Here is a 25,103-nt window from a genome sequence, read left to right on the forward strand (position 1 = left end):
CTCCCGGAGAAGTGTGACCCTTTCTGTGGACTCTTCCCCTGCCTACTGCTTACTCTGGTACCTGCTGACCGCCTCCAAATGTCTTCCGACAAGATCTTCGCTGAGGGAGAGGTCTGCAAGTCGGCCTGGCACAAAGCTACAGCGGGTTACGATGACACAGACACACACTTGGAGATTTTGGGGAAGCCGGTGATGGAAAGGTGGGAGACCCCATACATGCACAGTCTGGCTTCAGTGGCAGCAAGCAAAGGTATAATTATACTTTTTATAATATTAAACACACACATATGCACACAACTTTATAGCACTATAAGTCATTGAACGTGAATGGCTAATTTATTATCTAGGTTACTTAAGTTACTATGGATGCAACTCTCAATTGCACTTATACTACAAAGATAATACAAGGTGGTGGTGCTAGATTCTGTGGATGGAACCCTGTGTTCCTTGTCATGTCAAGGGTGTGTAATGGGTTCCTAGGAAAATGTGTCTCAGAATAGCTTCGAGCTGGTTCTCATTTGGTGACAGCTGTGCTTGCAGGGGGAGGGGGACACAGGCACCCTGTGCTTTTTTTTAGGTTAAACCCCTGTCTGTACTAGAAAGTTAAATGGCATTCACTAATTGAAACCTTTTATATTTACACAAAAAAAGCTGGTATGTTATAATACTGCTATATTCTGTTGGTCTAAAAAAAAAAAATATATCAATGAATCTGGTTCCAGGACATATATGAAAACGAGAGAAATCTCAATGTATCCTTCCTGGTAAAATATTTTATAAATATACTGTAAAATGTATTACATATGTCAAACGTTGCACTCCCTAACTCTACATTAGGCCCACATTTGTAAAGGCTGCAGCCTGTTCTTTGGTTGTAATTTCTGTTAATGATTAGAGAAGCCTTGAATAAAATGTATCCACTTGGCCAAGTTGATCTCTTTCCATGCTGAGCAAGTATAACACCTGAAAAGTTGATACTCTTTTCGGAGAATTTCAAAGTTTGGTTTATATATATACCAGAGTATTGCATTATGCAATGATAGATAGATACATAGATAGGTGTGTGTGTGTGTATATATATATATATCTCTAATATAAAATAATCAGGGCTCGAATCCTGCAGGATCCCGTGGGAGCGGCGTTCCTGCACTTTTTCCACAGCAAGAACGGCGTTTCCGTTGCTAGTTCTGCACAGGGCCGTCTTTAATATTGATTGGACCCTGGGCAAGCATTTACTTGGGCCCCCTGCCCCCCACGCCACGGGATGCAGTCACGCCCTCCACCGCAATGTAGTGGCGGAACTAAACTAGAAAGGGTACTGGTGCGATGCTTATTTTGGGCCCCGCTATCGCAAGGGTGGCCATATGGTCAGGGCCGTCTTTAACGCGGGGCAAAAGGGGCAGCTGCCCCGGGCCCAGTTGCTCCTGGGGGGCCCAAGGCAGCTGCCTCTTGAGCCCCGCTGGCCACTGCCCACAAATTCCTTTCCCCCGATCTAATTCTTCACCTTCACTATGCGAGCGAGCGGCATTGCTGCATAGTGAAGGACTTACTTGTTGCTCCGCCTCCCGACCTCCCCTGCCCTTTGCGTGTGCCGCGCACTGTGACGTCACGCGGAGGCGGAGTCACGGCAACGCTAGGGTGAGCGTTGCCGTGACTCCGCCTCCTTCCCGAACTGCAGCGCGGCGCCTTCCGGAAATGCAGAGCGGCACCATTCTGAACGGCAGAGCGCGGCACCCACTCCAGCCTTGAGCCCAGCTGCCCAACTGATCCTGAGCCTGCTGGAGTCTTTAGAACTGTAAGTATTAAATTACAGTAATATAAATTGTTTTATGGAGGGGAAGGGGTGTTTAGAGGGGAGGGGGAGGGGTGGTGAGGGGCGTTTAGAGGGGAGGGGGAGGGGTGGTGAGGGGTGTTTAGAGGGGAGGGGGAGGGGTGGTGAGGGGCGTTTAGAGGGGAGGGGGAGGGGTGGTGAGGGGTGTTTAGAGGGGAGGGGGGAGGGGTGGTGAGGGGTGTTTAGAGGGGAGGGGGGAGGGGTGGTGAGGGGTGTTTAGTGGTGAGGGGTGTTTAGAGGGGGAGGGGTGGTGAGGGGTGTTTAGAGGGGAGGGGAGGGGGAGGGGGAGGGGTGTTTAGAGGGGAGGGGTGTTTAGAGGGGAGGGGGAGGGGTGGTGAGGGGTGTTTAGGGGGAGGGGGAGGGGTGTTGTGAGGGGGAGGGGTGGATGGAGGGGTTAGTTAGTAGTACAGTACTATCACATTGTTAAAAATAAAGTAATCTTTTAAATACTATATATTTGTGTCAAGTTGTGCTTTTTTGATTTTTATAATAATGATACAACCATTTTATTTAATACTTTTGTGCTGATCCTTTTTTTCCTCTCTATATTCAAGGGACACTATAGTCACCAGAACCACAACAGCTAAACGTAGTAGTTCTGGTGTCTATAGCATGTCTCTGCAGGCTTTTTAACCCCTTAAGTCCGGAGGGCGTACTATTACGTCCTTTTAAAAGCGGCTCTAAACGCCGCCGGACGTAATAGTACGCCCTCCGGTTTTTAGTAACTTACCCGGTCGCCGGTGGTCCCACGCCGGCGATCGCGGTTGGGGGGGACTCCCAGGGAGCCCCCCCGCGGCACATCTTCCTCCTCCGGTGCCTCCCGGTCATGTGAGAGTGAGGTCCTTGCGAGGACCTCACAATCACATGGCCGGTATAGCTGGCTCAGGCATTGCCAGCAGGGGGACCAACTGTAATGACAGTTGGTCCCCCTGCTGGCTGAAAATAAAATAAAAATAATGTTAAAAGTGTAAAAAAAAAAATTTATACTTAGATCATATATATATATATTATATATATATGATCTAAGTATATATATACACATATACATACACACACATACACCGTCTAGGTGTATTTTAATATTAATATATATATAATTATATATATATATTAATATCAAATTACACGTAGACTGATACTGATTAAATATATATATAATTATTGTTATATATATATTTATAAATAATATAAAAAAAAAATATGTAAATACGTAAAAAAATAAAATAAAATAAATAATTAAAAATAAAATATTAAAAAATATATAGATGTGTTTTATTTCGTTCTAACTGTATTGTGATATTAATATATCACACATATATAGAACGAAATAATATATATATCTATATACATAAATATATACGTATATATCACTATATATATACCTATATATAAATAAAAATATAAAAAAAAAAAATATATATATATATACGTATATATACACATATGTATATATATACATATATTAATTCTACACATATATTTATGTAATAATTTTACATAATTAGGTATCCTAATTAATTACAATTAGCGGGACCTGCCTGACCACCCATGCCGAAAGTATAGGGAATTTAATTTGCTAGCACTATATTTAACCCTATAACTTTCCAAGACACCATAAAACCTGTACATGGGGGGTACTGTTTTACTCGGGAGACTTCGCTGAACACAAATATTAGTGTTTCAAAACAGTAAAATGTATTACAACCATGATATCGCCAGTAAAAGTGACGTTTTTTGCATTTTTCACGCACAAACAGCACTTACAGGGACGATATTATTGCTGCAATACTTTTTACTGTTTTGAAACACAAATATTTGTGTTCAGCGAAGTCTCCTGAGTACAACAGTACCCCTCATGTACAGGTTTTATGGTGTTTTCAAAAATTACAGCGTCAAATATAAGGCTTGTGTTTAATTTTTTTCACATTAAAATTCGCCAGATTGCTTACGTTGCCTTTATGACCCTATGGTAGCCCAAGAATGAAAATTACCCCTATGATGGCATACCATTTGCAATAGTAGACAACCAAAGGTATTGCAAATGGGGTATGTCCAGTCTTTTTTAGTAGCCACTTAGTCACAAACACTGGCCAAAATTGGCGTTTTTTGCATTTTTCACACACAAACAAATACGAACGCTAACTTTGGCCAGTGTTTGTGACCAAATGGCTACTAAAAAAGACTGGACATCGCTTATTTGCAATACCTTGGGTCGTCTACTATTGCAAATGGTATGCCATTATGGGTGTAAATTTATTTCCTGGGCTACTATACAGTCTCAAAGGCAACGTAACCAATCTGGCGAATTTCAATTTCAAATGTAACACGCTATATTTGACCCTGTAACTTCCCAAAACACCATAAAACCTGTACATAGGGGGTACTGTTTTACACGTGAGACTTTGCTGAATACAAATATGTGTATTTTATTGCAGTAAAAGCAAACAGTATTATGACATTGACAGTTAAAATGTCATGTAGAACGAAAAAAATAAAAAAAAATCTTATTTTGTCCCATTTTTTTCATATTAAATTATGTTTCATAGCTAAATATTTGATATTAAATGAAAGCCCTGTTTCCCCTGAATAAAATGATATATAATAAGGGGGGGTGCATTTAATATGAAAGAGGTGAATTACGGTTGGACAGACATATAGCGCAAATGCCAGGTTTTGTTTACGTTTTGTTTCGTTCACAACTTGTACATTTGGCTGCGGTGTTAAGGGGTTAATGTAAACACTGCCTTTTCAGAAAAAAAGGCTGTATTTACATTACTGTTGAGGAATACCTCTAGTGGCCACTCATCAGACGGCATTCGCGCTAAACACTCCTCATAGAAATGCATTGATTCAAAGCATCTCTATGAGGCCACGCATGCGCAATAGCCTCCCAATGCTTCTCTATGGGAAAGCAGTAGGTTGGTTATGATATACATGTGCATATATGTGACATGTGACATTCATGTGCATTGTATTAAAAAGGTGATCTGTAATACACTCACAAATTGTACGTTCCTGTGAGTTATATTGCTGTAGAGCTTGTGATACTCACACACTCCACTTTTCTATGCATTTTATTCTAAGGTGATCTGTGATGTACTTGCACATCGCACATTACTGTGAGTTGTATTGCTGTGGAGCCGTGCGATACACTGACACACTTCACATTACTGTGAGTTGTATTAAAGGACCACTATAAGGCTAGGAAAACAAACTCATTTTCCTAGCACTATAGCGTCTTTAGGTCCCCTCTACCCTCAGGGTCCCTCTCTCGCCGGGCTGAAGGGGAGGAAGCGGTTAAACTCTTACCTTTCTCCAGCGCCGGGCTCCCTCGGTGCTGGGGAACTCTCCTCCCTCTTCCGACGTCAACGCTGAATGCACATGCGCTGCAAGAGACGCGCGCACGTTCAATCAGTCCATAGGAAAGCATTTCTCAATGCTTTCCTATGGACTTTAGTGTCTTCTCACTGTGATTTTCACAGTGAGAAGCGTGGAAGCGCCTCTAGCGGCTGACAATGAGACAGCCACTAGAGGCTGGATTAACCCTATTGTAAACATACTAGTTTATCTGAAACTGCTATGTCTACAGTTGCAGGGTTAACCTTAGATGGACCTGGCACCCAGACCACTTCATTGCGCTGAAGTGGTCTGGGTGCTTATAGTGGTCCTTTAATGTTGGACGAAATCGTTTGATGAAAGAAGAGGAAGCTTCACTGGCGTGCACATTTACTCTTGCGTGTATACATGCATGCACTGGAGTCTGGAGAAGATCCATGCAACAGTCATGAGCACAGCTACAGAAGGGAAGAGCAGACAAAGCATGGAAGAACAGCGAGAGGAGGAAGGGGATTGGTGTGGCGCATGCTCTCGTTAGATGCCTTCTGTGGGAACTTTGCATCTGTAGTAAGTTAAACAGCATGCTTGGCTGTAACATCAACATTTTAAATATGCAAAAATCCTATTAAAATATATGCATTTTCACTCTATTGACTTTTGTTTATGGAAGTGTCAATCGCGTTTATTTATTCAGGAGCCTGACTGCCCTCAACATGTCCAAATCTCTGAGTGGTGCTCAGAAGCGGAAGAAGAAGCAGGAGTTGGAGGAAAAAATATGTAGAATTCCAAAAATAACTGGTTTTCTTTTACCTACAAGTGGATCTTCTGCACAGCCTTCTGCGTGTGGATCTTCTAAAGAACATGCTAGTACATGTTCTCAGGAAGAGATTCCTCCTCAAAGTGTATCAGAATATGGCTCTGAAGTCAACACAGTGGATTCCTCTGATCAGCCCATGTCACTAGAAACCACTCCAGTTCCCATGGAAGTTGAGAAACCTAGCTTCCATACTGTTGAAATACAAGACTCAACTGCTGAAACAGTTGATATACTGCCAAAATCCATGGAAAAGTCAGGTTTCCTAACTGACATTGGTTTGTGGCCCAACTCATCTACTCTTGAGATGCGGGAGTATTGGTCCAAAAATGGAAATTCGTCAGTAAGGAAACCTCTGGAAAAACTGCGCAATGAAGGATTTCCAAAATCATTTAACGATGGACGTTGCTGTACAGCAGATATGTTTCTTCGTAACTGTCCCAATGGGGACAAAGTTGAAAGGAAGTGGCTTTGTTACTCAAATAACAGAGGCCGAATATACTGTTTTGACTGCAAATTATTTAGTTCATCAACAAATGCATTTTCCAGTGATGGCTTCAGCGACTGGAAACATGCCAGTGAACGAATTTCATCCCATGAACAGTCTCAACATCATATACGCGCTGTGATTGATACAGCCAAATTTTCAAAACTGGAAGGTCGGATTGACTATAAAACGCAACAGCAAATTGAAGAGCTGACCACCTATGGGCAAAACCTAGTAAAACGTTTGCTTAGTGTCATCGTTTTTCTTGCTGAGAGAGGATTGGCTTTTAGAGGTGATGATCAGACTATTGGATCCCCACATAATGGCAACTATCTCGGTATTTTGGAATTACTGTCAGAGTATGATGCTTTCCTAGCACAACACATCCAAACAAAGGCAAACAAAGGCAAAGGATGTACAAGTTATTTATCAGCAAATGTCTGTGAGGAACTCATACAAATTACTGGGGATAAGATCTTAGAAGTTGTCATCAACCGAATTAAAATGGCAAAATACTACTCTGTTTCTGTGGATTCAGCGGAGGATTCTTCTCATACTGACCAACTCACTGTGATTTTTCGATACTTAGAAGAAAATCGACCTGTGGAGCGTTTTGTTACTTTTTTACCCTCAACAGGGCATAAAGGAGAAGAAATGGCAGATGCACTCCTAGCATTTCTTAATAGCGTTGGACTTACCATACAAGAATGCCGGGGACAAAGTTACGACAATGCAAGCAACATGTCTGGCCACTACAAGGGTATGCAAGCAAGAATTCTTAACATGAATAAATATGCTAAGTACATACCTTGTTTTGGACACTCATTAAATCTTGTCGGAAAGGATGCTGCAAATTCGTGTAGTGAGGCTGTAAGATTTTTTAATTTTGTACAAGCTCTTTATACATTCTTTAGTGGTTCAACTCGGCGCTACAAGAAGCTTAAAGACCAGCTTGATGAGAGAGGCCTCTCTGTGTCCATGCCAAAAAAGCTAAGTGACACACGCTGGTCATGTCGTGCAGATGCTTGTCAAGCATTAGTCCATGGCTATGACAATATAATGGACATTTTGTTTGAATTTGCAACTGACATTGAAGAAAAATCTGAGTGCCGTAATACCGCAAAGGGATTATTTGATCAAATAAGCAAACTTGAGACAGGGATTTTTGCAGAATTCTGGAACACTGTTTTGCAGCGTTTCAACAGCAGCAGCAAAACTCTGCAGTCTGTTCAGCTGAACCTAAATGCTGCTGTTGGTGTTTTGAAATCGTTAAAAGATTTTATTAATGAACAGCGTACTAAATTTGATGCATTTGAAGAAGCTGGCAAGCGTCTAACAGATACTGAGGAGTATATTGTGGAACACCGCCGTCTTAAACGTCGGAATGTCCGTCAGCAGCCACTTGACTATGGACACAGTGAAGAAGCTCAATTAACGCCAAAGGAGGCCTTTTATGCTAAGGCCTTTCTCCCATGTGTTGACAAACTTTTAATGTGTCTGGAACATCGCCTAGGAGCCTACAGTGAAGTGTGTGATTTATTTGGTTTCTTTATAAACTTTCCAGCGATGGACTCTGAATCCATTAACATTGCAGCAGAAAAGTTGTCTGCTTTCTACAAGCATGATCTGGGCACAACATTTGGTGATGAACTAATTCAATTTCAGTCATTCCTTTCTCTTTTCCTGGATGAAAAACCAGACGATTGCAGCATAGAGCAATTCATGTACAGTACAATTAATGACAAGGATGTAAGAGATACTTTTCCGAACACGGAAATTGCTTTAAAAATCTACCTTACTTTAATGATCTCTAACAGTTCAGGTGAACGATCTTTTTCAAAAATGAAATTGATAAAAAACTTACAACGCACAACCATGAGCCAGAGCCGTCTCACCAAACTATCTATAATGTCTGCTGAATCTGATATACTTCGTGGTCTTGATTTTTCAAACATTACAAAGACCTTTGCTGCTCAGAAAGCGCGTAGACTCATTGTTTAAAAATTGCACTAAAATATTTATTTACTATTTTATGTAAAAGTTCTCTGCACTTTACGTTAATGGTTCTCTGCACTTTACGTTAATGGTTGTTAAACTACGTATTATTTTATAATAGTCTGCTACTGCAGCAGTTGGTGCCTAACAGGAATTATAATAAGGTTGACCATTTAACACTGGTACTTGATTCCCTATTCTCCATATTGGAATGGGAAACGTGCACTTGGATTATACAATGTTTATGTATGATTATACAAAGGTTTAATATTGTTTATTTAATTGCATTGTTAATTGTTGTATTTTATTTATTATTATTTTTTTGTGATATTGCTAGCCAACATGGTTATTTATTTTATAATTTAAACATAATAATGTTGATTTGCACTGTTACTGAAAGATATTGTTATTATGCTTGTTCTTCCAACAACATATAACTGTTATTAAAAATATACTATAAGACCGAGGTTAAAAGAAGCTACAGGTGGCAAGTAGGTCAAGCTAAGGACTTATTTGTGAACTAGTTCTTTATGTTTACATTATTAAAGTTTACTACTCTACGAGTTGTGTGGTTTTTTTTGGTATGTGTGTGTGTGGAGGGCGTGATTGCATGCTAGGGTGTGGGAAGGCGGGATCCAGGGGGCCCAAGTAAATTCTTGCCCAGGGCCCAATCAATATTAAAGACGGCCCTGCATATGGTAGATCCCCCATCTGTCATACAATTCCAACAATGCTTTGACAGCTGGGGATCTATCATTGTCCCATGCTTTCAGGGTTGTATTTAACAATGAGCAGTGTTTGTGTGTTTCAATGTAAGCATGTTTTGAATGGAGTATGTTTGTTTGTGTGAATGTAGGGGTGTGTCACTAAGGGGGTGGAGACTGCAGCAGCTCGGAGAACCACGCATATTCCAAGCTTTTGAATCAGAACGTTCACTTCCACATCACTCCATGAAGCCCGAGTCTCTAGCGACCTCATCTGATTAAGCCGCGCAGTGAGTAGCGGCGTATGCCATGCCAAACTGACCACTCTTTCCTGTAAGAGTCAGTTTTTCTAGTGTACAGTGTACGTTCTTTTAACTATGTAAATACCTTTGTTGTGATTAAATCTTTTGTACCTCATATATCATATTGACCTCACCTAACTGATCTATATATTTCTTTAACCCTTTATTTGGGTATAAATTGTGGGAATATAATTAGAAAGTTCTTACAACCTACACTATGTGTTCTTTGTGTATTTTTTTTCATGTGCTGAATACCACATCTGGAAGTAATCTACTGAATAATAAGGTTTAAGTTTAATAAGGTCATCTACTGAATAAACAAGGTTTAAGTTTATGTGGGCTGCAAAAAAACAGACGTAAATTTTCACCCCATCTACTAATTCCCAGTCCTCCCCTGCTCGTCTACTAAATCCCAGTCCCCCATCTACTAAACCCCTGCCCCTGTTTAAAAATAAATAAATAGAAAAGTGTGTGTATTCTATTATGTTTTTTTTTTTTATTGTCCAGAGTCTGGTCTTTGGCATACCTGCAATGGCCCCATCCGCACCTTAAAAAAGTGGATCCTCCCCGTTACTCCTTGAGACACACATACACTTATACACGCTACAGAATCTGTTGGTGCTATATAAATGGCAATAATAATACTACACACGTGTACACAGACTGGGTTGGTTTCTTACCTGGGGTCTAGTGGGGCGGTGGGTGGGCAGGCAGTGAGGGTGTGCTAAGTGTGAGCTCTACCTGCTCAGCTCCCTCGGGTGCCGCAGTGATGTCATATTCCGACTCCCAGCATCACTGCAGGGAGAGCTTACACTCAGCGTTCCCTCGCCGCGGCCCCCATAAATATTAGTTGTGGGCTGCAAGTTTGACATGATACAGTGTACAGCTGTGACAAAGGTTGCTGCAGTGGAGAAACTGGCCTTAAACTGCATCTCAGAATGAACCTACACACACTAAATCAAGAACTACAGGGCAAACCAATATTGTACCCTTGTTGGGCATCATTTTACCCAGACTGATTACTCCATCCAAAACTTCAACATTAAAGTACTTAAAAGGATACTATAAGTGCCAGAAGTACAAAGCTGTATTCCTGTCACTATAGCTCCCTCTGACTCCTCCCTCCCTTGCCTCAAGTTAGTGAATAAAGATTTAAAAAAACATTATTACTTAACTTATCCCTGGGCGGTGCGTTGTGGCTCCGCCTCTGACGTTCTTGGACGAGCGGGTGTTAATGAACATGCGCTGCAAATGCCAGCCACTGGAGGCAGACTTTGTGCTGCAATGTAAATATTGCAGTTTATTTGCACATAAACACACATCTTAAAGGACCACTATAGGCACCCAGACCACTTCAGCTCAATGAAGTGGTCTGGGTGCCAGGTCCCCCTAGTGTTAACCCTGCAGCTGTAAACATACCGGTTTCAGAGAAACTGCCATGTTTACACTAGGGTTAATCCAGCCTCTGGTGGCTGTCTCACTGAAAGCCGCTCGAGGCGCTTCTCACTGTGAAAATCAGTGAGAAGACGCTGGACGTCCATAGGAAAGAATTAAGACATTATTTCCTATGGACTGTTTGAATGCGCGCGCATGTGCATTCGGAGCTGACGTTGGCAGAGGGAGGAGAGTTCCCCAGCGCCGAGGCAGCCCAGCGGGAGTAGGACCCTGAGGGTGAGGGGGACCTAAAGACCCTATAGTGCCAGGAAAAAAGAGTTTGTTTTCCTGGTACTATAGTGGTCCTTTAAGGTATTATATATTTTTTTTTCAATACTCCTGCATTACTTTAGATTTAAGCTCGCTCGTGCTATCTATCTCGTACTCTTGAATGCTCCCAAAATAAAAAATTCTTGATAATTCAAAATTCACTGAATAAACCTGAAATGTTCTCTTGACACCCTTTACTCCATTTAGCTTAGATTTAATCAAAGTACTCTGCACATTCTGTGCTTTCTTCGGATCTTATTCTATGTGTTTTTATTTAGTATTCTGAAAAAATCTAACTCCGGAACTATTTCTCTCTACCAAAATTGCAGAACTGGGAAAAAAAAAAAAGTAGTAAGAGATAACTTCGTATTACTGTGTCAGTTCTCTACATTTACAAATTCTGAGCTATATGCTCATACCCTTACCTGACCAACATTAATCTAAACCCATTGCCTTTTTCTCGCTTCTAGGAGGACGGGTTTTGGAGATTGGCTTTGGCATGGCTATTGCAGCCACTAAATTGGAGGAATATAACATAGAGGAGCATTGGATTATTGAGTGTAATGATGGCGTATTTCAGCGGCTACAGGAGTGGGCAAAGAAGCAGCCGCATAAGGTGAAACATGATATATCAGTCAAGTAGTAATGAGAAAAAAAACAAGAGGGGGAAAAAAAATCTGTCTCTGTCTCTCTCTTTCTCTCTCGAAAAAGTGTGGATAAAAACCCCTTCCACCTAAAGTAAGTGGATAGTGATAATACATTGCTAAACACAAATACCCACACCAGTCAAGCCTTAAGATTTGCTTTTCCACAGAAATCTCACTTTAACAGTGCTCTCACTACTGCAAGGGATTCTGGGTAGATGTATGCAAATGAGCTCAAAAATCCACACTTTTTTCCCAACCACAACTGTTTTGGTATGTACTTTACAAGTAACGCCAAGCCTCAATAGCAATCCAGTAACCAACCTCATGCTATTGATTTGCATTAACAAAGAAACAGCTGTCCATGAGTGGTTCACTGGCTTTGCATATTTTCCTAAGTTGTGTTTCAAAGCTGTTGTATACAGCAGACACATACTCCAAGGAATCAATCTATAAAGTGGAATTATGAGGCATAAAGGTGGTTCTTTGTTGGGCTCATTTGCATATGCATACCCAGAATCCCTTGCAGTAGTGAGATTTCTGTGGGAAAAGAAAGTCTTCTGGCTTGATTGGTAAATATAGAACACATGGAGTGTGTAGCAGAACTTTCCGCATCAAAATAAACGCCAGAATGAAGCACTTTATCAATACACGTGCATTAGAGTCTGGAAAGCATCTCAGATATCTTGGAGAAATCGTGAATTGAGTTATCTAGATGTGTACACTGCTCCATATATAAAATTGAGTGAAAGATTAATCCTGAAAGATAGGGTTCTGTGAACCTAGAAATTTTACACTTGAAAAGGGGCAAAGTACAATAAAAGCACATCTGTCAGCAGTAATGGCAAAAAAATTCTTCCAATTGATGCATTTTTACAAATATTTGCTCAGATAGCCCTTCAATAGCAGCAACAGAGGTCATTGTGGAAAAAGGAACTTTGTAAACAATATAGATTTTTTTTGTTTGTTTTTTTTAATTATTTTTTTATTATGGAGTATTGCATCTTTCAAGGACACACCTATTTTTAAACAAATAATATTTTGTACTTTTATACCAGGAAATAGGCTTGGAGTAGAGTTGCCATACGTTTGAGGGTATCAGTTTGAGAAATGGGCACATGTTCAGTGAGTGAAATGTAGCTCGGTGTTGCTTAATATAACATTATTTCTTTACAGATTGTGCCCTTAAAGGGACTATGGGAGGATGTGGTACCAACATTACCGGATGGCCACTTTGATGGTGAGAGGCTTATGTTTTTCTGTTCTTTGATTCTGCTACTGTCATGTTTTATTATCATTCAGTATACCATGTGCTTTTTACTTTCAGGGATCCTGTATGACACTTACCCCTTGTCGGAGGAAACATGGCACACCCACCAGTTCAATTTCATCAAGGTTTGTAAAACACTCAACACATCCATTGCCCAAACTAACATAGACCCAAACATTGGCATCCTTTGTGGGCAGGTTAAGAGAGGGGGTGGGCCAGTGACCTGAATAACGTCACTGGCATATCTCATCGGCGGTGTGCGGGTCTGCCCTAGAATTAGCAGGACAACCTGTGTATGCATGCCCAGCTATTTGCCAGTTAAGCACGCTGGTCAACCAAGGGAGGGCCATGCAGAGAGCACCGTTTGAACGCTCTCCGAGGGATCCTAGAAACCTGAACATAACTCAAGGGCATCTACTAACATGATCACACTACACTCTAAGAAGACAGTTCCTGGTGTTCTATGTACCTGAAAAGCCAGATACCAGGGAAAAAGGTCAGGATCCTAACATAGGGACTGTCCTGCTATAATTGGGACAGTTGGGAAGCCTGAACCAACATGCTCATTGTGACTTAAAGGGACACTTCGGGCTCCAATACAAATTCAATGCATTATTAGATAAATTTTGGCCTCACTAATATGCTGTATTTTTGCATGCTCAAATCTGTATAGTTTTTGCTCAAAATAAAGGTTTTGCAGAATTCTGCCCCATTGGTCTGCCTTTTTAGCTATGCCCCCTCATGCCAGAAAGACTTCCTTATCAAAGGTATGCACAAAGTCTCAAAAGCACTGAATGAGCTGTTTTAAATTCACAACTTGGCTGCAGACTGTTAGAGACACTGAAAACAGGTAGTAATATCCTTACTATATGCCCCCTGGATGTCCTCTACTTCCAAAGCATGCTGTCTTGTTGTTCAGATCATTCAGTGCTGTCCGTTTCTGAGCTGTGTGCATTCCTTTTTGATAAGTAAATATTTTTCTGGCATGAGGGGGCATAGCTAAAGAGGCAGGCTTATGTTGCAGGATTCTACTTAACATTTATTTATTTTGTGCAAAAACTATAAAACCTTGAACATGCAAAAAATACAGCATGTTAATGAGGCTAAAACTAATCAAATGCATCAAAGGGACACTTTAGTCACCAGAACCACTACAGCTTAACCCCTTAACACCGCAGCCAAAAGTTGTGAATGAAACAAAATGTAAACAAAACCTGGCATTTGCGCTATATGTCTGTCAAACCGTAATTCACCTCTTTCATATTAAATGCACCCCCCCTTATTATATATCATTTTATTCAGGGGAAACAGGGCTTTCATTTAATATCAAATATTTAGCTATGAAACATAATTTAATATGAAAAACATGGGAGAAAATAAGATTTTTTTTATTTTTTTTAGTTCTACATGACATTTTAACTGTCAATGTCATAATACTGTTTGCTTTTACTGCAATAAAATACACATATTTGTATTCAGCAAAGTCTCACGTGTAAAACAGTACCCCCTATGTACAGGTTTTATGGTGTTTTGGGAAGTTACAGGGTCAAATATAGCGTGTTACATTTGAAATTGAAATTCGTCAGATTGGTTACGTTGCCTTTGAGACTGTATAGTAGCCCAGGAAATAAATTTACACCCATAATGGCATACCATTTGCAATAGTAGACGACCCAAGGTATTGCAAATGGGGTATGTCCAGTCTTTTTTAGTAGCCATTTGGTCACAAACACTGGCCAAAGTTAGCGTTAGTATTTGTTTGTGTGTGAAAAATGCAAAAAACGCCAATTTTGGCCAGTGTTTGTGACTAAGTGGCTACTAAAAAAGACTGGACATACCCCATTTGCAATACCTTGGGTTGTCTACTATTGCAAATAGTATGCCATCATAGGGGTAATTTTCATTTTTGGGCTACCATAGGGTCATAAAGGCAACGTAAGCAATCTGGCGAATTTTAATGTGAAAAAAATGAAACACAAGCCTTATATTTGACGCTGTAATTTTTGAAAACACCATAAAACCTGTACATGAGGGGTACTGTTGTACTCGGGAGACTTAGCTGAACACAAATATTTGTGTTTCAAAACAGTAAAAAGTATTGCAGCAGTAATATCGTCCGTGTAAGTGCTGTTTGTGCGTGAAAAATGCAAAAAACTTCACTTTTACTGGCGATATCATCGTTGTAATACATTTTACTGTTTTGAAACACTAATATTTGTGTTCAGCGAAGTCTCCCGAGTAAAACAGTACCCCCCATGTACAGGTTTTATGGTGTCTTGGAAAGTTATAGGGTTAAATATAGTGCTAGCAAATTAAATTCCTTATACTTTCGGCATGGGTTGTCAGGCAGGTCCCGCTAATTGTAATTAATTAGGATACCTAATTATGTAAAATTATTACATAAATATATGTGTAGAATTAATATATGTTTATATATATATATATACATATGTGTATATATACGTACATATATATATTTTTTTATTGTAATATTTGTATTTATATATAGGTATATATATATATAGTGATATAAACGTATATATTTATGTATATAGATATATATATTATTTCGTTCTACATGTATTTTGATATAAATATATATATATTAATATCACAATACAGTTAGAACGAAATAAAACACATCTATATATTTTTTAATATTTTATTTTTAATTTTTTTTTATTTAATTTTTTTACGTATTTACATATTTTTTTATATTATTTATAAATATATATAACAATAATTATATATATATATATATATATATATATATATATATATTTAATCAGTATCAGTCTACGTGCAATTTGATACTAATATATATATATATATATAATTATATGTATATTAATATTAAAATACACCTAGACGGTGTATGTGTATGTGTGTATATGTGTGTATATATATATATATATATATATATATACTTAGATCATATATATATATATATAATATATATGATCTAAGTGTATATATATATATATTTTTTTTTTTACACTTTTAACATTATTTAATTTGATTTCCAGACAGCAGGGGGACCAACTGTCATTACAGTTAGTCCCCCTGCTGGCAATGCCTGAGCCAGCTATACCGGCCATGTGATTGTGAGGTCCTCGCAAGGACCTCACTCTCACATGACCGGGAGGGACCGGATGTCAGGGTACCTGAGGCCTCTACCTCTAAGGGAGGTAGAGACTTGGTGGTTTGTCCGTCCAGGCGAGCTGTTTCCTTCGTTCCTCGCGGTTCATCCAGTCACTTAAACACCGGCCGCGAGGAATCCACGTCCTTTTCTAGCAGGACGCTCAATACGTGACGTCATGACGCTATTACGAGCGACCTGTCACTCAAGTGTCCGATATCCAATCGGTACTTGTCAGAGGCGTGCTTACCATCCAGAGCCAGGGTATTTAAGCTTACTTCTCTCTTCTGCTCATTGCCCTGTCGTGGTTCTAGCTTGTCTAGTCACTCAGTGCTCTGGTATTCTAGTTTGCTCTATTTGGTTTTGTCTCGGCTTGTTGTACTACCTTGCTTCTCTGTTATCCCTTGACCCGGCTTGTCTCTGACTATTCTCTATTACTCTCGGTACGTTAGTCCGGCCATTCTAAGGCCCGGTATACATACCTTTCCACTCTTTGTACTCTGCGTGTTGGATCCCTGTCCCGATCCTGACATTACGACAGGGCCAATGGATCCTGCAGGTACAAACAGTCAGCTTGGTTCTTCGGATCCCAGGTTTGACGCCATGGAGCATAGAATGGATCAGATGGCTTTGGCACTACAGGCACTATTGTCTCGTGCTAATAATCCACCTGAGGAGACACGTACTCCTTCTATTTCTCCTGCAATCTCAGGTCTAGAGGTAGCCACTGTAGGTGCTTCTTCCCGTATTACCCCACCAGTACGTTATGGCGGGTCACCGGAGAAGTGTCGTGGCTTTCTGAACCAGATTAGCATCCATTTCGAATTACAACCCCGCTCTTATCCTACAGATAGAGCGAAGGTTGGATTTATTATTACTTTACTCATTGAGAAAGCTCTGAGATGGGCCAATCCTTTATGGGAGAATGATAATCCACTAGTCTATAATTATAATGCCTTTGTAGCTGCGTTTAGAAGAACTTTTGACCCTCCTGGTAGAAAGGTCAATGCAGCTAGATTACTGTTGCGCCTCAGACAGGACAATCGAACACTTGTGGATTATGCACTAGAGTTCAGATCCTTGGCGGCAGAAGTTAAGTGGAACGAACAGGCTTATATAGATGTGTTTCTGAATGGGTTATCAGATGTAATTCTTGACGAGGTCGCTACTAGAGAACTCCCTGAGAATTTGGAGGATTTAATTTCTTTTATATCTCGTATTGATGAACGCTTAAGAGAGAGGCAGAACACTCGAGATAGGACCCGTAGACCCTCCTTTAAATTAGCGCCTACCTTTCAAAATTCTGAGTTCGAGGACTTACGTATTCCTGAACCTATGCAGATAGGCAGTACTCATCTCACAGAAAGGGAGAGACAGTACAGGAGAAGGGAGGGTTTATGTATGTATTGTGGAGTCAGAGGTCATTTACGCCTAAATTGTCCCAATCGTTCGGGAAACGCTCGCACCTAAGTTTCTCTAGAGGACAGGCCTTGGGTGTTTCTACTTTGTCCTCTATTCACAACTACAAAGAGCTCAGGCTTCTGTTACCCGTTTCTTTAAAGTGGGAGAAGGGAGTAGTTAAGACTATGGCACTAATCGATTCTGGAGCTGCGGAGAGCTTTATAGATCAGGGTTTTGCTGCCAAGCATGCTATTCCATCCCAGTTAAAAGAGACACCACTGGCTGTTGAGGCCATTGATGGTAGACCGCTACTTGAGCCTGTTATTTTCCATGAGACCATACCGATTAACTTAACTGTTGGCATCCTACATAGAGAGGACATATCCTTACTGCTCATTTCTTCTCCGTCTATTCCCGTAGTCCTGGGGTACTCCTGGTTGAGGAGACATAACCCTATTATTAATTGGGAGTCAGGGGAGATAGTTTCGTGGGGACAGAATTGTCAAGGAAAATGCTCGCGGAAGGTCTCACCTCTCGGATTAACCAACACATCGGCTAACTCTGACAATCCTACAGAGACACAAATTCCGCCTCAGTATCTAGATTTAAAGGCAGTATTTGACAAAAAGAAAGCCGATACCTTACCCCCACACAGGTCCTTTGATTGCAAAATTAACCTACTCCCTGGTACCATGCCCCCCAGAGGTCATGTGTACCCATTATCTACGAAAGAGAACTCAGTTCTAGAGGAGTATATTCACGAAAATTTAGACAAGGGATTCATTAGGAGGTCCTCCTCCCCTGCCGGGGCTGGATTTTTTTTTGTTCAAAAGAAGGATGGTTCTTTGAGACCTTGCATTGATTATCGAGGCCTAAATAAGATAACCATTAAAAATGCCTACCCGATTCCCTTGATCACCGAGCTCTTCGATCGTTTGAAGGGCTCTACAATTTTCACCAAGTTAGACCTCAGAGGGGCATATAACTTGGTGAGAATCCAGCAGGGACATGAGTGGATGACGGCTTTCAATACTCGCTATGGCCACTATGAATATACAGTTATGCCTTTTGGGTTATGCAATGCTCCAGCTGTTTTCCAGGATCTGATAAATGAGGTCCTTAGGGAATTTCAGCAAGATTGCGTCATTGTATACCTAGATGATATACTTATACATTCTAGTGAGATTGAGACTCATCACAAGCAAGTCAGGAGGGTTTTGCACAAGCTTCTCCAGCATGGCTTGTACTGCAAGTTGGAGAAATGTAGCTTTGATCAAACCCAGGTAACCTTTCTCGGCTATGTGATCTCTGGGGAAGGATTTAAGATGGATCCGGATAAACTCCAGTCCATTCTAGAGTGGCCTTTACCCAAAGGTCTTAAAGCCGTACAGAGATTTATTGGTTTTTCCAATTATTATAGGCGCTTTATTAAGGGCTATTCTTCAATTATCGCACCTATCACTAATATGACCAAACAGGGGGCTGATACTAAGAATTGGACTACTGAAGCTCTTCTTGCGTTCAAAACTCTCAAGGAGCTTTTCGCTTCCGCTCCAATTTTAGTTCACCCCGACACTTCCCTGCCTTTTCTACTTGAGGTAGACGCATCTGAGACTGGTTTAGGTGCTGTTCTATCTCAAAGGTTGGGTGTTGATAAACCATTACATCCATGTGGATTTTTCTCTAAAAAATTGTCCGGTACTGAGAGCAGATATGACATTGGTGACAGAGAATTACTAGCGGTTATCAAGGCTTTGAAAGAGTGGAGACATTTATTGGAAGGTACTTTACATCCCGTTACCATTCTAACAGACCACAAAAACTTGTCTTATATCGGAGAGGCCAAGCGTTTGTCGTCCAGGCAGGCTCGTTGGTCGTTGTTTCTTACCCATTTCAATTACGTTCTGACTTACAGACCTGGCTCAAAGAATTCTAAAGCCGATGCGCTATCTCGCCAATTCGAGCCTTCTGTTTCAGTTGAACCACTTTTGTCCTCCATTGTACCCAAATGCAATATTATTGCTAATACCAGTCTTAAAATTCATTCTCCGCTACTTGACCAGATCCTGAAGTCACAACATCTAGCTCCCGGAGACACTCCTGAGGGAAGAAACTTTGTTCCTCCTGAACTTCAACTGGAGCTCTTACAATGTTTTCACGAAAGTAAAATAGCTGGTCATCCTGGTATTCGCAAGACATACTCTCTGATATCCAAGGATTTCTGGTGGCCTTCACTTCGAAAAGATATTGAGGAGTTCGTCGCAGCTTGTGAGACTTGTGCCAAGACTAAACTACCTCATGCATCTCCATGTGGCCTGTTACACCCCTTGGACATTCCTGAGAAACCTTGGTCCTGTCTGTCCATAGACTTTATCGTTGATTTACCTGCTTCCAAGAGACAGACTGTTATTCTCACGGTGGTGGATAGATTTACTAAGATGGCTCATTTCGTGCCATTACCCAAACTTCCGACTTCCCCTGAATTGGCGGAGATTTTTGCGAGAGAGGTTTTTCGCCTACATGGGATTCCTTCGGAGATTGTTTCTGATAGAGGTTCTCAATTTGTCTCACGTTTCTGGAGATCCTTTTGTTCTCAAATGGGCATCAAATTGAACTTCTCCTCTGCCTATCACCCTCAGTCTAACGGAGCTGCTGAACGTACCAATCAAAAGATTGAACAGTATCTACGTTGCTTTGTTTCCGAACACCAGGACGATTGGGTCGGTCTGATTCCGTGGGCGGAGTTCGCACACAATAACCTTGTTTGTGATTCAACTCGCTCTAGCCCTTTCTTCATGAACTATGGCTTTCATCCTTCGATTTTTCCTTCGGTTTCCTCTTCTCAGGGGATACCGTCGGTTGATGATCATGTCGCCAACCTGAAGAAATTATGGGATCAGACTCGACAAATTCTGTTACATAGTTCTTCGTTGTTCAAGAAACACGCTGACAAACATAGAAGAGCGGCTCCTGTTTTTGTTCCTGGGGATAGGGTATGGTTGAGTACTAAGAATATTCGCCTAAAAGTCCCATCTATGAAATTTGCTCCTCGCTACATAGGTCCTTACAGGGTTCTCACTCGCATCAATCCGGTTGCGTATCGCCTTGCTCTGCCACCTGCCTTACGCATTCCTAACTCTTTTCATGTATCCTTGTTGAAACCCCTTATTTGCAACAAATTCTCCTCTAAGGTCTCCTCGCCTCGCCCTGTTCAGGTGGAGGGTCGGGAGGAGTACGAGGTCAGCTCCATCATTGATTCCAGAATCTCAAGGGGAAAATTGCAATATCTGGTCAACTGGAGGGGATATGGTCCTGAGGAGAGGAGTTGGGTACCTCAGGAGGATGTTCATGCTTCTCGCCTTCGCAGAGCATTTCACCTCCGCTTCCCATCTCGCCCCGGTTCCTTCCGCCCGGTGGGCGTATCTGAGAGGGGGGGTACTGTCAGGGTACCTGAGGCCTCTACCTCTAAGGGAGGTAGAGACTTGGTGGTTTGTCCGTCCAGGCGAGCTGTTTCCTTCGTTCCTCGCGGTTCATCCAGTCACTTAAACACCGGCCGCGAGGAATCCACGTCCTTTTCTAGCAGGACGCTCAATACGTGACGTCATGACGCTATTACGAGCGACCTGTCACTCAAGTGTCCGATATCCAATCGGTACTTGTCAGAGGCGTGCTTACCATCCAGAGCCAGGGTATTTAAGCTTACTTCTCTCTTCTGCTCATTGCCCTGTCGTGGTTCTAGCTTGTCTAGTCACTCAGTGCTCTGGTATTCTAGTTTGCTCTATTTGGTTTTGTCTCGGCTTGTTGTACTACCCTGCTTCTCTGTTATCCCTTGACCCGGCTTGTCTCTGACTATTCTCTATTACTCTCGGTACGTTAGTCCGGCCATTCTAAGGCCCGGTATACGTACCTTTCCACTCTTTGTACTCTGCGTGTTGGATCCCTGTCCCGATCCTGACACCGGAGGAGGAAGATATGCCGCGGGGGGGCTCCCTGGGAGTCCCCCCCAACCGCGATCGCCGGCGTGGGACCACCGGCGACCGGGTAAGTTAAAAAAAAAACGGCGGGCGTATATTTACGTCCTGCGGCGTTTAGAGACGCTTTTAAAAGGACGTAAATATACACCCGCCGGACTTAAAGGGTTAATGTCATTGCCTTCTTTTTAATGTAAACACTGCCTTTTCAGAGAAAATGTTTTTTAATTTGTGGGCTTCCAAATAATATCAAGTGATAATGTTAACCGTGAGTTGATACTCAGATAATTTTTATAGCAGAAATTAATTCAACGTTAAACAGTTTTTCTTGTTTTAATGCTAAACAAGAGTCCCATCAGCCTATCCCCTAAGTGCTGCTTGTGCTAATGAGGCAGTTGTGATTGTCTGAGAATGACAGCTGGCCGCTTTTAGCCTATCAGAGTGCCCATTGCTGGTATGACTACAAGTGTTTAATCTGTCTTTGCTATATACCCAGTAGGGACCGGGCTATGGTTGGGCAAAAGATCCTTATTTAGTGTTAAACTGCTTGAAAATAGTTTAGCACTGAATGAAGGGATAGTGCCCAGGGACTCCAAATACTATAACCAATTCAAAGAGATGAAATGGTTATAGTGAATAGTTTCCCTTTAATGTCCATCCAGGTTACTCTACACTGTATTTATTCTATTCTTCCATTTGTGCTTAAACTAAATAGGATAAGTATATATTGTATGTGTGTTGTGTGCATAAACTTACACCATTTCATATTTGAATGAATACAGTTAGTAAAAAAAAAAAAAGCCTTTGTGTGATTACTTTCAGTTCAGTACTATCCTGGTATTAGAAATGAAAGTCACTCTGTATGTCTGTTTCAGGGCCATGCTCAACGGTTGCTCAAACCAGGCGGAGTTCTCACATACTGTAACCTGACTTCTTGGGGAGAACTGCTGAAATCCAAGTATTCTGATATAGAAAATATGTTCCAGGTGAGATTTTTATGTCTGAAATGCTTTCTTAAAATCCCCAGGGCTTACAATTTCAAATCCTATGCTGCTAGCCACAAAAGAGCCACTCCAATCCCAGGTACCACAGGGTGTAGACTGAAGCAGGACCAGCAAATCCTTTTAGTACATAATAGAGTAGGCACTCAGGTTTGGAGAAACAAATACAATAAGGCAACCAAGGTCTTCGTCCAGCAGCCACCACAAGACTCACATAGCATATAAATACACGTAACAATTAGTGTTACATAACACAATTAGTGCAAATATGATTTAAAAAAAAAATATAAACCTCAAAGTGACTTATCGTGCCATCTATTCAAGGCAGGAAATGGAAAGTAACAAATAAATAAATGCTGTAATATTCATTCTTTCTCAGAAGAATGGATGTCAAACGCTACATTATAATTGAGAATACATGATACTCCATATTTCTACAATGAATAGACAAGAGTTAAACACAGAAATACTAGCTTTTTATTTTTGGGTGTCTTGAATGTGCAGTCTAGCATTGTTTTTTGTTTTAGCTATTTAACCTGTTAAACGATTTATTCATTATTTTCTTTCTTCTAAAGTGCTTAACGGCAAAAGGCATTGATGATTAAAGGAGCACTATAGGGTCAGGAACACAAACATATATTCCTGACCCTATAGGGTTAATATCACCATCTAGCCACCCTGGTCCCCTCATGCCTCCCTAAATATAGTAAAATCTTACTGGTATTCAAGTCTGCAGCTGCTTACTTTGTCCCTGTTTCCTTTAGACCTACCTGCTGACATCATCAGAAGTGGTAGCCTGATCCAATCACAATACTTCCCCAAATGATTGGCTGAGACTGACAAAGAGGCAGATCAGGGGCAGAGCCAGCACAATTCAAACACAGCCCTGGCCAATCAGCATATCCTCATAGAGATGAATTGAATCAATTAATCTCTATGAAGAAAGTTTAGTGTCTGCATGCAGAGGGACGAGACACTGAATATTTGGATGCATTTTAGGCAGCAATGACGCAGAAAAGATCACCAGAACAAATTCAATAAGCTGTAGTTGTTCTGGTGACTATAGTGTCCCATTAATGATTGTGAGCTTGTTTAAATAGGGCCTTCATCAACCTACTGTTCCTGTCAAAAGCTGCTAGTGTGTCTTATTTGTGAAAGTCCCTTTAATATTGCAAAGCACTGCGGAATAAGTTGGCGCTGTATAAATGCCAATAAACAATTTGTAGGTTAAAAAGAAAAAAATAATGTGCTTGCTCAGCATCCAAAGATTTTTTTGGATTAAAAATTTAATGACTTAAAACTTATGCAAGCCATAGCATAGAATAAGACTTTCTGATCTTTAATGTGCTGCATAGTAATTTACACTTAAACAGTTTACCATAACCCTGTTAAATAAAGTATAATTTAGCTCATAGTGCCCTGTTGTGCACTTTAACCCCACTCTTTGTGTGTGTGTGTGTGTATGTGTGTGTGTATATATAGATATAGATATAGATATAGAGAGAGAGATAGAGAGATAGATATATTTGTATTTTGAATTTACCTGGAATCCAGCATTTCATGCCTCTTTGTACCATCAGGGCAGCCTTGTTAGGTCCAATTACATCCTTCTCATAGATAAAACAGTGATTGGATCAATTAAAAATAATTGGAGCAGAAACACTGCACATACATACTCAAGAATGGGTTAATGTCACATGGCTATCAGATGCTGAGCAAGATCACTGATAATCTGCTGTTCCTTAAAGTAATATTATCTAATTATGGACTTCCACTGTTTTCATCTTTCACTTTGTCCAAATTTGCTTAAATTCTATGCTATATTTCCTCTCTGAAAAATGTACCTGAATTGCTCATTGTGAAATGTTTTTATTTATAGGATACACAAATACCTCAACTGGAGGAGGCTGGCTTCAAACGTGAGAATATTAGTACTACTGTGATGGACTTAATACCCCCAGAGGATTGTAGATACTACTCTTTCAATAAGATGATCACACCTACTATTATCAAAGTTTGAGTACCAAGACATTAGTTTGCATCTTGCAGATCAAAGTAATATGGTTAAATAACCAAATAACTCATTCAAAATTTTATATCCACCTTTTATGTACCATAGCTCAATCCAACCCAAAAAGATGAACTTTAAAATATTAGACTGTTTACACAGTAGTATTCATTTATCCTATACAGGTACTTTTGTAAATGTATATTGAATAAAATTGTGTTTGTTTGACTTTGATTACTTGGAATTCATTTTGATCCATTTGTGACTTGGGGCAATGTGTTATGGTCTAGGGAGAACTGATGTTCCAGATCATGTTACTGCAAGGTTTCACTGCCAATTGGGATTTTCCAGTAAAATAAACTACAGTGTCAAGTTGGTTCTGAAGATGATACCTACAATATGTGAACTACAAATATATTAAAGTACATTTTGTGTTTAGGGAAATCTAAGGTTTATAAATGGTTACTAGGAATACATTTGCTTAAAGGGACACTCC

At 40.6% G+C, this 25,103-nt stretch overlaps 1 protein-coding gene across 1 annotated transcript; it reads left to right on the forward strand.

Moving 5' to 3' along the window:
• GAMT (guanidinoacetate N-methyltransferase) lies at window positions 1-24,728 on the forward strand. Its single transcript, XM_063455538.1, has 6 exons — window positions 1-250; window positions 11,644-11,789; window positions 12,994-13,057; window positions 13,145-13,212; window positions 22,474-22,584; window positions 24,479-24,728. Exons 1-6 carry the CDS (start codon window positions 79-81, stop codon window positions 24,617-24,619), a joined length of 702 nt encoding a protein of 233 aa, XP_063311608.1. The 5' UTR covers window positions 1-78; the 3' UTR covers window positions 24,620-24,728.
• Window positions 24,729-25,103: the final 375 nt, after the last annotated feature.

This window comes from Pelobates fuscus, chromosome 5 (genome assembly GCF_036172605.1).
Source record: "Pelobates fuscus isolate aPelFus1 chromosome 5, aPelFus1.pri, whole genome shotgun sequence".
In the NCBI taxonomy this organism is placed as follows: Eukaryota; Metazoa; Chordata; class Amphibia; order Anura; family Pelobatidae; genus Pelobates; species Pelobates fuscus.

Bases quoted from the DNA above. Each gene is read 5' to 3' on its own strand.
- GAMT (XM_063455538.1), top strand. From the start codon at position 79: ATGTCTTCCGACAAGATCTTCGCTGAGGGAGAGGTCTGCAAGTCGGCC. The intron at 251-11,643 runs GTATAATTATAC...TCTCGCTTCTAG, and splicing joins TTCAGTGGCAGCAAGCAAAG to GAGGACGGGTTTTGGAGATT. The intron at 13,058-13,144 runs GTGAGAGGCTTA...TTTTACTTTCAG, and splicing joins ACCGGATGGCCACTTTGATG to GGATCCTGTATGACACTTAC.